The sequence below is a fragment of the Varroa destructor genome, unplaced genomic scaffold (genome assembly GCF_002443255.2).
Source record: "Varroa destructor unplaced genomic scaffold, Vdes_3.0 BEIS01000007.1, whole genome shotgun sequence".
Classification (NCBI taxonomy): domain Eukaryota; kingdom Metazoa; phylum Arthropoda; class Arachnida; order Mesostigmata; family Varroidae; genus Varroa; species Varroa destructor.
Genome location: NW_019211460.1, coordinates 31401343 through 31415173, shown reverse-complemented (window position 1 = coordinate 31415173; position 13831 = coordinate 31401343). Strand labels below are relative to the sequence as shown.

The following is a 13831-nucleotide window of genomic DNA, read 5'->3' as shown; positions in this document are numbered from 1 at the left end:
TGTATTGTATTGCAAGAATATTGGCAGGAAACGAGAAAAATTGAGTTCCGGAAAACAGGGTAGCACGATGAGGTCTCCGACCGATGTTATTTGTTCCATTTTCGACCGGACGACCTGTTGTATAGCCGACGCGATCTCTGTTGAGTGCCTACCTCCCTTTTCTATTTCAAAAATTCTGGTGTGTCGGTTCGAACTAACCATTCGGGCATGACGAATTTCCGCAAACTATATACTTCTAATATATATCTTCTATGCTTTTGGGAGCCTCACAGGTGAGGACCAAGATCGACAAGTTTAGTTTTCCCAGCGTCACTAGTTCCCCAAAATTTACTCGTTTCCTTCGTCGCAAGGTCGCTTACATCAAGGACAACTATCTGAGTGCACGAGACTCTTAGCACGTAGTTTGCTGAGGACGTTCATTCGACTACGTTTGCTTGAGCAATGAGTACCTCCGAAGCTGTGGACTCGCGTGGCTATGTATGTTACTTCGGTGTTAAACGTATTCGCCAGTTCCTGCAATTAGCGCTGTGGGCAGATGGCTAAGGACTAAGGCTAATCGTTGCCTTCTACTAGTTAGTCCATCGCATGGATGAAGCCTGAATTTAGGCAAACTAATTCGAACATTTAAGTTTAGAGTGTCGAATCGCCTTGCCATCCATTTGTCAACGGTCTGACACCGCTTAACACGAACCAAGTCTTCGCTGTCGATTTGGCCATAGTAAATGTGGATTTGTACATGCTCGTAGGTAACTAGAGAGTTCAGTTTGGGTACGTGAACAGACAATGGAAGCTATAGGAATTCGGTATCGGCTAAGTTGGTTAAATGGCGTTCCTTGATAGACTATAAACCTTGATAGTTAGCAGACTATAAAGTATCAGGCACCGCAGTGATCCTTAACTAAGGCAGAACGATGACAAACTATAATATAAACATAAATCAGATAAAAATTACAGAAAGTATCCATATATATATGGGCACTTCGTTCTTTGCTAGAAGTATAGATGGGTTAAATGGAAGGGTAATAAAAAAATACCTAGAAGAGGGGCGTTTTAGAAGCTACTCCCACATCGGGAATTATTACATCTAATGCCTAACGCGTGGTCCTTCAAAAGACACTGACTCCTCTGCCTCCTTTCAAGGCTGCTTCAAGAGTCTCCTTGACACGCAGCGCAAATCTGTCTTTGTCACGCACTCCGAAGACAAAAATTAAGCACAATATAAATGAAACGTAGAAATCAAATGCGAAAATTCGATGATAAATTTTTTAAGTGAGTATTCTCGTTTTGAAATATGTCGCACTGTACCTTCTTTAATTAGCTGTTTTTTTTTTTTTTTCTCATTTATTCCATATATGTGAAAAACTTGAATAGATAAAAAAGCATCATTGAATCTTCCGTTAAAATTCGGACTAATGGGCGGAGTGTCTTCCAATCGGCCTTGTATCCTGTCGTATCACTCGAACAGCGCAATAGCAAAGCAATAGTGCTATGACCTTTTCACGAAACAGCATAAAAACGTATGCTGGCCACATGTTCTTTAGAGCTCATCACTGATTATATTTAACGATATATTCGTCTCAATAGTCCTTTGTCAGATCAAACTTAACAAAGGATCAACGAAGGATAACGATGTGATTTTAGTTGACACAGGTTATTACTGGAATAGTGTACTTAGTAAGATGAAAAATTATCTGTAATTTAACGAAGATTTCAGTTCAGATCGGTTGGAGCAACAGTAGCAAATTCGAATCTAAATTCGATAAGTTTCTCCTTTTTATTATTACTATGTTCTAGCTATTTTGTTATAGCCTAATTATTTGTCCTTATACTCGTACTTATATTAGTTGTTTAAAATAGTTACTTAGTAGACGCCGAACCCTACACCAACATGTTTCGCTGGTAGAGCTCTTCCTTACTCGTTCCACCAGCAGTGTAGATTTTCTAAAACAGATCATTTCTGCTCATAAAGATTATTAGTTTTTCTGCTTGTTGAGCCTAAGCTTGTGTATACGTGTTCCCAATGTCTCCTATTCAAACACAAGTGATTTTCCCCGTCTATCAGTAAACATCAAGTATTATAATTCAAAACATATTCACAGAATCGGTGTGTCCAGCAGTAAAGGCAGATCTCCTCCTATACTTCTGCTATGCTATTTAATAGATCTACTCAGTCTATATGTACCTATGTCCTTTCACACACGTTTATAGAATGCTGCCTGTTAGATTGAGTTATTTGGAATAGCTTCTTTGAATACAGGCACGACCTGACTTTCCGCGCATGATCCGCCCAATAACCTACGACGTGCCGGATGAAAGCCCTAAGTGAAACGCAGCAGCACCTGCAGCCTTGAGAGAGGGTTCGCATGCCTATTGTCTATTGTTGTTTAGTTCACTTCCCTCACCCTAAGAACCAAAGGGCCTTCGCTTCTTTTCCATCCATTCGTGTCATGCTCCTGTGCGCGAAGTCGGCTTAATTGACGGCTGTGAATTAATTATACGAATTGCTGAGTGCACCGCGAATCCAGATATAACATCGGATTTGGTAAATATAACCAATGGATAAACCGTACTTCGTTATTCTTTACCTCGAACGACATTACACATTGCTTAATTTTTTGAATCTTACACTGGATTTCGAATTACAACCTTTAGTCGGAAGGTTACGGCTCCTCAAACGAACTCGCTCGACGTAGCGCTAAGTCCTGTTTTTACTCACATAGGTCCCTTTCCCAGATCGACTTTATTTGGCAGACGACGCTTGGGTGCTCAGTTTCACAAAGTCAAAGCAAAGGGGATGAAGTATGTTTTGGTGGTGGATGATTTTGCGTAGTCAGTTAAGTCTATGCTGCTAGGACTATTTTAGGTGTAGGAAAAAGAATTCGTTGATTGATTTGAAGAAGCGCTGGCGATAGAGTTCGGGGTGGATCGATCTGTAATTGCTTGCCAAAAAAGGTCGAAGTGGCTTAGCCTTAGTGAGTGCGTGTGTGCATGTTTAGGGGATTGGGTCGCAGCTGGGTACTGGTTTCTTGCACACGTCCATAGCGCTGCCCTAGAGGCTGCTTCAACGGAGTCCTAGCGTATGACCGTCGTGTAATAGTCTACAACAAGCCTGTTTCAGCCCGCATCACTGCACAAGCCAGGGGAACTTTACCGTGTTGTAGCCGCGGATGCAATACCAGTAGACCGGATCTTACTTAGAGATCTTACTTACAAGATTCGCGCTACTATCTCTCTATGTTACTGCTACCGCTACCGCTTAGGGTGGAGGTAAGCCTGTCATAGAGTCGGTTGGCGGGACCTACCACTAAACTGCCGATAGTGTAGCAGCCGAACTTCGTCCAGAGCCCACCAACAACGTTGCGACCATCACAACAACAAATGACCTATGATATATACACAAAGGAACACACCGCGGCACACGGACATGCAGCGGTCAAATTGATATACATACATACATATTTATATACGGATAAGCAGGCGAACTGGTGGAAGGGCAAACGTACAGAGCAGAAAGGCAAACGGATGAAGTCACCCCCGTGACCAGCGGCAGCAAGGGCAAACAGCTCGAGTAGGCATCGAATGTATGTGCAATTACTACGGAAGAATTCTCGTTAGGTCATTGCAGACGTTCCTGACTGATATTGTAGGTACAATGATTGGGTAAACGCCGCGTGGAGCGGTTGACCGTAACTATAGCTATGTGTGAAAGGTGCCGCCGCAAAAACTTCCAACTCTGTAAGAGTTCATCTAAGAATATATTAATGGCAAAGTACGAGCGGTGAGAAGCACACGGAGGTGCCCGCAGCTTGTGGGAGCAGCTAATTTTCCCAATTTCTGTGCGCATGTGTTTGTTATCTTTTTAAATCTAACTTGCAAGAGACTAGCGGATTTTCGGCGTTTCTTGATGACTGCTTACCTATCTACTTGTCGCTAGCCCTGCTCTGCACGTATCATGTATAGGCAACAAGTCTGCCGTGAGATAATGCGCTGTATGGAAAAATATAAACAACACATGCATAATGTGAATATCATGTGAGATAAGTTCGTGGTGACAATTCGATATAGAAGATACTGGCATCTTAAATGGAAAAAATTAGTTCTATACAACCAGCAACAGATATTCCGCCTGCGCTCAGTAATCTGTTCCTACTTATGCTGTTATTACGTAAATTTGCTGTTCAGAGGGATAAAGTTTCTGATCAGCAATTTTGTATTACGAGAAGCAATGGGTGAACAATTTTTGCCGCTGCTGCTGATAATGTCGAGCTTCGAAGATGTGCAATTCAGCTAGACATCAGCCTATGTGCGTATCAGATGCATCTTGCCCTGACGTTCTCGATTTGCCGTGTATCTTATTGTAGAACACGTAGGCGGCTGGTCAGTTCGAAGAAAACATTCCTGATAACTTCAGGGGATTTCTGATCGCAGCGGTATGGTGAAATGGAAGCTCGTATTGGATACGAACAACTGTGTTATTACGATCCCGATCGACGAATGACGGCCTTTGCCAAAAGCCCAGGCATGAACACGCAAGTTTTGAGTAACCATCGAACGCGGCCTGCAACTTCTATTGTCAGGTTAAGAAATACTTAGATTAAGATTTTGTCCTACTCTACTGTGCAGGGATTGTGACGTGCGATACGGCCGGCACATTGTTGCATGTTACATGGTGGGGAGCGATCTTTGACCATAACGAAATCGGCTGCGGTTTGCCCAACGTCTAGTTTGCCGCAAAAATTAAGACTAGCTCAACGTCAACGGCCAAGTTCAGCTACAGAAACTGTTACTGATAAAAAAAAAAAACGACGACAGGAAGAAACAACGACCAACGGAAACTGCAAAGAGAGAATTAATAGGCGCCCCTCAATAGAGGGTCTATAACGCCGGCAAGTTCCGTTGCAGATCCTTAGCTTCTTCAAATCAATATAACCTTATTAAAAGCACTCTATATATAAGGCAAACCGACAATTTTTCTCTTATACAATAATAGCAATAACAACAAACGTCTGATAACGTCGGTCCGCTTCTCTGTTTCTATCATCCTATGCTACTAATATCAAAAACCCAGATCAAAATTGATAAGGCGTAATTGACAATCAAATCATATACAACCATTATCGCAGCACGCGGTTATGCGGTCGCTCTGAAGTGAAATTATTAACGGCTCGCGCCCACTGCCGCGATAGTCTTATAGTGCGGGTTGTCTGCGCGTGCGTGCGTGCGTACAAACTTAAATAATTGTTCCACTTATAATGATAACACATCCTGATACTGTTACTGAACGAATTTATGCGCATTCAGATCTGCATGTTGACCAGCGCTGTTATTCACGTTAAGGTCGTACGCTTCTCGAGGCGCTATAGTCACAGAAGTGAGTGCCATCCACATAAGTCATTATAGGCCAGCTCCGCTCTCTTATCTGTAACCGACTTGCAATACATATGGCCTGAAGCAAACATCAACGCCATACAATATCGCCATGTTGATCCTTCCAAAATAGTAACGGGTAGTACGAATGGCTGCCGTCGACAAGCTTCCTTCTGCCGTTTTGCTGTACACGAGACGTATGCCGACTTTGTTGTTGCCTTAACGTTTGTGAAATCCTGCGGCTGCTGCTACTGCTGCCTGCTTATTTCGGGCATCCCGTCCTGTAGACGGTCTTTGTTGTCCTTTCAATCTAGCTGGGGAGACAGCGTCCAGATACCCATGGTTCTAACGGTTCCGATAAGCGGACAGCCAGCTACACGGGCTAATGACAGCCGGATAGATATATGTGTCGATTAACGCTGAAGCATAGTTTTCAGGCGTACATTACTAATATAAAAGAAACCCAATCGGTCTCTCCCCCCAACAACAGCCGAGAGCACAGCCTCAACAGCTATTCACTGTACAGTATAGAATTTCTATGGCACCAATCGTCGCACGCGCGTAACGTTAAGAAAAAGGAAAGGAGAGAAACAGGTGCAGCTCAACGACGACCAGGAAAAAGGCGGGAAGGAGGTAACGGAGAAGGAAGATGTAAAAGTCTTCGTCATTATCAGTGACATTAAATACTCAGTTTTCCTGTTCCTTTTGCGTTTTTTTTAATAACACAAGGACAGCATATTACCAGAACCATCAGCTACTGTTGTTCCTGCTCTTCCAATTATTCCGATCCACAGACCCAGCGTAACGTCGCGTTGGTGTGATAAGTGAAAGCGACCAGCGGTTGCTGACAACACTAGGTTGTCAGACCGGGTTCCTGGAGCCATTTTCAAGAAACAGATATTTGCACTGCCTGGTGTGGTCGTTCTAGCAGTGATCATGCTATAGCGCGCCAAACCGCTCTTGCCACAGACCTCTTACCGCGTTCTTACCGGTGCTAATGTTGCGACGACGCCTGGTGATGGTGGCGCCATTATTAGTTTTGTAAGTCATCTAGCGCACCGTCGACATCAACTAAAATAACGATTAGATTGACTCTGTGCAATGGAACCGAGCTGCAGTGCAACAGTGAAGGTGCAACGAATGTTTAAGGCAGTAGTATCGAGTGTTTTAATTAGTCAGCTAACGTTAATCTGTTAAGGACGGCTTTTAGGACGACACGAACATCTTGCTTTTAGGCCATACGCAGACATCACCGATTATCGATATTCAAACAATATACGACAACATTCGAACAACTGTTCGTGGAAGCTGTTTCGAGCATTGCATGAGTGTGTATGTGTGCACGTGTACTTGTATGCGCGTGCCTGCTGATCTGGATTTTTGAGACTTCGGGCCGCTATCAATTGGCAATGTCTCATTGGGTAGTGCGTGACGGCTGGTACCGGGGCAATCAACTTCTGCAGCCCGTTGCTAATGTATTCGGTGTTCAACTGGATAAGTTTAATTATATTGCAGCCGGATTCTCTTGCATTCTACTTGGTAGCGTTTACCGGGTGGTCCTTCATCCATCTCGAGTGACTCCGCTAGCGAGACAGTTATACACTATAATTGTGGGCGTAGCTGTACTCTGTTTTTGTTTTGGGTTAGATATTAAGCACATGCTGCTTCAGACGGCACTTAGCTTTCTACTGATAGCATTCTGCCCTATAGAGTCACTGCCGAGGACAACGCTAATCTTTAATCTCGGCTATCAGAGCATCATGCATGCGTTACGGATGTACTACGACTACGAAGGATATACACTTGACATTACAGGTAAGTCCAGAATTCTAGAATTTCCATACGTAATTAAAATTTACGTACATAATAACGCATTATATTATCAGTATTATTATTATTCCGTCAATGAAATTGTCTAGACGTCGTAGATATCGATAAGGGAAAGATATATAATTTCTCTTGTTCCAAGAAAATGTTCCGTTAGCTAAGTGCAAATCGCTCATTTGTTTGAGAACTGAGCATTATCTAGAGGTATCCATAGCTACTGATGCAGGCACGAGGAACTCCACGAGAACGCCTAGATAATATACGAGAACAACATATTTTGTGTACATACATCGTTTGCAAAGATCAATAGGGTATTTTGACTATGTTGTAGATATATTCGGATAGTTAGGGGTTATATAGTCTAGAATTGAGGCTTCAATGATAACGTACCGTATCCTATTAGTTTTTTTTTACAAGATTCTGTAAAATTTAGGCCCTAATGCTGTAACTGCTAATTTAGGGTAGGCTTATGGCTCCATGGTAACGATAATATACTGTTTTAGTGTACTCCATGTTTAGTTACCGTGATGTTAGCTCGGGCGGTTACTGCCGCGGATCGATGCTTAATGTTTTCTACTCGTCGACCATATATTTTGCAAAGCCCTTTCTAGTTTAAGTATCACTTATTCGAATTCATTAGTTGCTAGTCTATATATGTTCCAGTATTTCGACATTGCAATAACAAGTTGAAACCCGTATCGCGATTTGTGTGTGTGTGTGTGTGTGTCTATGTGTACAGGTAAATTCAACTTTGTTCCCTGAAACACCGTTGACACCATCAATAGTCAATAGTGATTTATACTTTTTCCGTTTACGGGCAATCGGCAAATGTCCTTACGCTAAAATTTTCATTCTGTCGAATCAAAACCATCATAGGCCTATTTTCTGATTCCGTCAAGCCCGAAAACCATCTCCTATTAGTAATTGTGCATCGACATTAATAAGATGGTGGTTTACAAATGTCAAGTCTGGCTAATAACAAGCTGCGTAATGGAGAACTTCTAGGCCCAACTGGCGAACTGGTTCTCGCCACGAAGCAACTTGCGCGTTGACGAGTAAATGGTCATTCTTTTTAATTAAGTTACATTTCCTTCAGTTCAGATAGCTGACATTCACAACGTAGCGCAGCACTGTCATACGAGAAATCACAGCCTCAAGGTCGAGAACTTCTTTCACGCTCCACCAAACAAACAAAACGGGGCCTTCTTTTCGTAAAGATCTCGTTTGTGCAGGATAAATCGTGGTCTTTTTGGATTAAAGGATAAGATCCATACTTCATTACCAGCAGTGCGGAGAGGTACCGCTTTTGACCGTCGCCTTCATATGACCAATGCAATGCTGTATCCTTCGGTCTACTCCTGCATCCTCCTTATTACTTTGTAAACAACGCAGAAGTAGCCATTCTAAACTAGTGAACATTCGTGCTGGGCTTGATTATGTCCAGCAATACTCGAAGTTCTTGATTGTAAAACGTCTAAATCGTTAGGTATCGTCGAGGAAAAAGTTTCCTGCGCGAAATCTAACGAAGCTCTTTAACAGAACACGTCGCACAAACTTACAGAATACAATCTGGACAATATTTATTTGCTTGTAAAACATGAACAACACGCGATGTTTCAAGACATTTTTGGCAATTTTACTAGGATATTGATTGACGATTGATCATTAGAAGTGCCTGAGGTGTCCCAGAATAGCGCTAAGGCAGAAAGCTGCTCCAGTTTCGTAGGAATCAACGTCTTCCAGTATAGAAATAGTCAGAGTTAGAACTGAAAATGAATTTCTGTAGCTGTTGATAAAACATAAAAAACATTTCCTTTTCAATAGCTTCGCTAGCTGGGCAGATACTACCGTTTGCTAATCATTGTATTATATGTCATCCCACCTATTTACCTGCGCTCCAATTTCCGCAAGGTTTATTTAGCACCGGGTCTTTAGCAGACGCTTATCTGACGGAACTACCTTCACATAGCAGATATGTCTTAATAATACCAGCAAAACTGCTTGCTTTAGAGTACTTCCGAACACTCATTATTACTACTGCTAAAAGTAGCAACGGTTTAGATTATTGGCGAAACGTAATGTTTGATTTTTGTCGTAGACATGGTTTTCTTTCATATACTAGTGTACGACTTGTCCATTAACGTAAAGCCCAATAAATGGCGAAGTGTTCAAAACATTTTACCTATCCGTTTGTCCGTCTCTGAGGGGGTAACGATAGCGTAAACGGCGGAAACTTAAATTTTAGTCTTCTAAATTTTCATACACCGCCCAGGTGACCACCATTTAGCGGACATATGATTAGTTGACAGCTGTTGAGTAATTTTCTCGTTGTGCTGATCTTAACAAAAACAGGAAAATCCGTTTAACAGTGCTCCGTTCTAACCTTTGCATAAGAAAAGCGTATTCGTTACAAAGCAAATATGAGCAGTTAAATCAACCGCATGGTGACACGAGTCCTATACATAGCGAGAGAAAAACAGTAATTTAAGCGGTTAGTTAAACTAAGGCATTGCTTGGGTCTGGATTTCTACAAGTATACTATTTACATGACGGATGTTCTTGTTACGCATTCGACTAGCCCAGTTTTAGCTGGATTTGTTGCTGTTAGCAAGCAAATCCGACAGCTGATTCTCAGCGGATGTACCTATAGTTTTACCTACAGCTGCAGGTATATATAAAGTAGCTACTGTTGGCGTCAGCGCTCCGACCAGTTTGAGTATCAGCGATGACGATGGTAGCGGCGGTGGCGAACGGTTCATCCCGGGCGTTTAGCTGCAACCCGTGCGCGTGTGTATGCGTCTGCCCGGCTGTAAGTCGGTTTAAATGTGTGTCGAGCGCCCACAATTTTCGCTCTTGTGCGTAGCTGATAATGGGGAACAATGTTCAGCCGTTTACTCGTCCGCAGCGACGATAGCTGAAACAGACACGTTGTGGTGGTCCCGTATCGGTCCTCATGACTGGTTCCTGTTTGTCTCTGGTACAAAATAATAACAATTAAGCGTCAAACGGAATATTCAACAAGAGATCCTGCGATCAGCTTTGTGCTGTGTCCGCGTTCGGGTGGGGGGTTGTTATGTAGTCAAGAATAACTTCGACCGCCGGCCGCAAACAGCCGCCGAGAGAAAAGCGCTGCCGGTCTACATGCGACTTTATCATGTGATTCCTTTTGTCCTTGGTTTAACCATTTAGCCAATCTTGAATTCAAAGCCATTGAATAATTGATTCATCAATAACTCTACTTTGTACAGTTGTAAATAGTAGGTAGCCCGTTACCGACAAATAGTCATTGGTCGCCATTGTTATAAAGTAAACACTCCTTTGAATTTTTCTCAGCAAGCTGAGATCTAGTAAGTTGCTAGAGGTTTTTTCAATAATGTAACTGCTTATACATATATAGAGTAGTCCTTTATGTACACGCTGGGCCATTTCCGGCGTTTAGATTTGCTTGCTAGGGTGACAATTAGAGGAAACATTTTCTCTCTGACATAAAGCTTGAAGCAGGACGGAATCAAACAAAATGATTAGCAGCTAACTACTGTGTATTTTTCAGACATCAGCAGCCGTCTCATGCTGTTCGGGTATTATTTTTTTTTACTTCTATGGTCTAGAATTGACGATCGACTATAAATAATATCGGGGTAGAATGCTTGGATGTTATGTCGAAAATATTATAATTTATTCCAAATTGATAATCTAACTCATTGCGCATCTTTGCTGCGGTTTGCTGTTTATTCCAGGCGCTCTAATGATGTTGACCCAACGGTTAACCAGCCTGGCCTTCAACCTTCGCGATGGGCAACTTCCTGAGAAGTGTACACCGCTTATGCTCAAGCACGCTGTGAAGAAAAAGCCCAGCTTTATTTTGTATCTCGCTTACGGATTTGATTTTCACCAAATACTCTGTGGACCGCTTATACCGTTTAACGAGTTTGAAGCAGTTACTAAGGGTACGATCTTCGAAGATCGTCAGCGCGATATGAAGAACAAGGGCGACGACAAGCTGAAAAAGCCTGAGGTGTCCGACCCAAACCCGACGCCTTATGTGCTGAAACGCTCGCTGGATTGCATCCTCTGTATCCTTGTCCTGATATTTGTTGTGCCAAGGTTCCAGCAGGAATTCCTATTTAGTGATGAGTTTCGCAACTCATATATGCCGGTTAAAATGTTTTGGCTATTTGTGTACACGGCTTTAACCCGTCAGCAGTATTACGTTATTTGGAAGATGGCCGAGGCCATTTGCAATTCGTCGAATTTGGGCTATTACTATGAGAACGGTGAGGACCATTGGGATGGGTGTACGAACGTCGATATCTGGGGAGTGGAGACCGCTGTCTCACAACGTGAAGGTCTTGCCGCCTGGAATAAATCGACCCAACAATGGCTACGCAGCATTTGCTACGATCGGGTAGCAACGAGCAAGACACTGACGACCTTCTTCCTATCGGCGGCCTGGCACGGATTCTATCCCGGTTACTATCTCACCTTCATGACATTGGCCGTACAAACGTTAGCTGCTCGCAGTGTCCGTCGGAGTGTTCGGCCATTTTTCCAGAAATCAGCGAGCAGCCGGTTTGTATGGGACGCCATCACGTTTGTTGCAACCGTTGCTGGCTTTGCTTACGCGACAATACCATTTATACTGCTTAGCTTTGGCAAAGCGATGGCGATGTGGTGGGAGATGTACTTTTACGGGCACATTTTCAGTGTAATGGCTATATTTGTTCTTCCAAGGCTGATCTCACCGGCGAGAGAGGGTAAAGAGAAACTGGCCTGTTCGGATCAACCGCAAGCAGCACGAGTACTTGACCAATGCGACTTGTCGTATGGAAGTTCAGAGCGGCAACTGAACAATAGCAAGCTGATCAGCAAGTTTGGACAAGTCTGTACGCAACAAAATGATAACAAGAAAGGTACATCAACTATTAACAGCCTCCAAAGTACCGAAGTCAGGCAGGGTTGAGCAGAATTTGTTCGTCGCTTATTGTTTCGACAAGTTATTGCTTCTAAACTTCTGATGGATGGCTAGTGCTGATGAGATGATTTACTTCTGAGCAGGCGTAACCTAATCTGGCGCTATACGTTACTTACGTAGATGAGAACGGTTAATGTGAGAATTTAATGCTATGTACTAGAAGTTAATAGAGGAACGTTTGTTAATGTTCGTTGTTATACGGTTGTATGAACAAAATACATGCCTGTGGCATTTGTCCAATTTTTGTATTTGTGTGTGTATGTGCGGTCGTGTAAATGAAACTACCAAAATAGGTGGGCCTTAATAAACTGCGATGTAAAAATGTGGCATGACGAATGCAATACGGATGGTTTTGCTTGCATAATTTATATTGGGTAGGAATAAGAGGAATAGGTTCAATCAAGTTATATCAAGCAAAGTAATTGTACCCGATGCGTTTTAATTTTGCCCTCACTTAAAGCACATGTGCATATTTTAAGCGTCTCCTAATAACATGCTCGCCACTGTCAGTACAGTCATTTTTGCACCGCGAGAGGAAGGAGAAGACACAAGCGCCAGCTTCGGTATAGCATGCGCTGAAAGCTTAAGCTCAAAATATACAATGTTAAACTATCGGCCGAAGCATAGCGGTTCCGGTCATATGAACATCTGTATCGGTGGTTTTTGTAACTTCGCGTCCAGTTCTACCACACTGCACCGAAAAACGTCAGTATAGCAGGCAAAAAGAAAGCACTTGCAATAAAAATACACGCAATGAAAGAACAGCATCCGGAACTGCAAACAATTCAATTGCCAGCTGAAGATTCCCCATTGGACGAAGAACGATTCCTGTCTGTTCCATGAAAGAGCAAAGAATGGAATCAAAAACCAGAGAGCTGTCGCATGAGTGAACAGTTATAAAGCAGAGTTTAATTTAAATTATAAAAGTAACTAATTATCTAGAAGACCTTGAACTTCAAAGTTTTTCGTATAGATGTCGGTGATCTAGTACGAATATGTATCTGAGCAGCCGGCTTTCCAGAGCTCAGCTGTCTTAGATTACGTGAAAGTCGTATTCTTTGACGAGGTCATTCAATGAGCTCGTGGGCGTATCCTTACTTTTGGTTATGTAAACGATAATCAACCAAGGGGCAAAACTCTAGAAAACAATCTACGATACGTTTAAAGTTTTCCGCGACCGATTCCTGAAGCGAACATCCCACTCATATTCGCGCAATCAAAATACAAAATCACCTGGCCAATCGTGAGATGATTTTGTCACCTCCCCATAATAGTAGAGAATCGGGCTAATAAAGTAAGAGAGGATTCACCCATTAATTAAGAGGGTGTGCCAAGTTGGTTGATTGCTAGTTTAGAAGAAACGAACTTTAGGAGAAAGTTCGTATTAACTTATGGCAACAGCAATCAGAGCGGAAGCGGTTTGACTGTAGCAAATCTGGTTTACTTAGCTTTGTACCTGTGTTGTTTCTTAATCCGTTATTTCTTTAAAACTGACGAGACCAAGTTATAAAACTAAGCGTTTTGTCTTCAAAAAATCACGACTATTCTTGCCCTGAACGCGCGTTGTTGGCCTTAAGGGAGCAAACTGTGTCTTGAGTGGTGATCGCCTCAAAAAGGGAACTTTGTGGCTTCATGTTTTGTCAACGAGACACGGTTTTCGATGTT

The 13831-nt window shown here is 42.6% G+C and overlaps 1 protein-coding gene across 7 annotated transcripts in view; it reads left to right on the top strand.

Moving 5' to 3' along the window:
• Positions 1-13831, top strand: part of LOC111253811 (endoplasmic reticulum-Golgi intermediate compartment protein 1-like) — a 67945-nt gene that overhangs the window by 24158 nt on the left and 29956 nt on the right. The window contains exons 1-3 of one of the 7 annotated variants that reach the window (XM_086975475.1): positions 2678-3581; positions 7078-7182; positions 10932-12507. The exons of 2 other annotated variants lie outside the window; for them this stretch is intronic. In XM_086975475.1, the coding sequence (XP_086831601.1) occupies positions 7128-7182; positions 10932-12154 (1278 nt within the window). In that variant the 5' untranslated portion in view covers positions 2678-3581; positions 7078-7127 and the 3' untranslated portion in view covers positions 12155-12507. 4 more of the 7 variants (XM_086975476.1, XM_022813840.2, XM_022813838.2 and 1 more) reach the window with 4 other exon arrangements.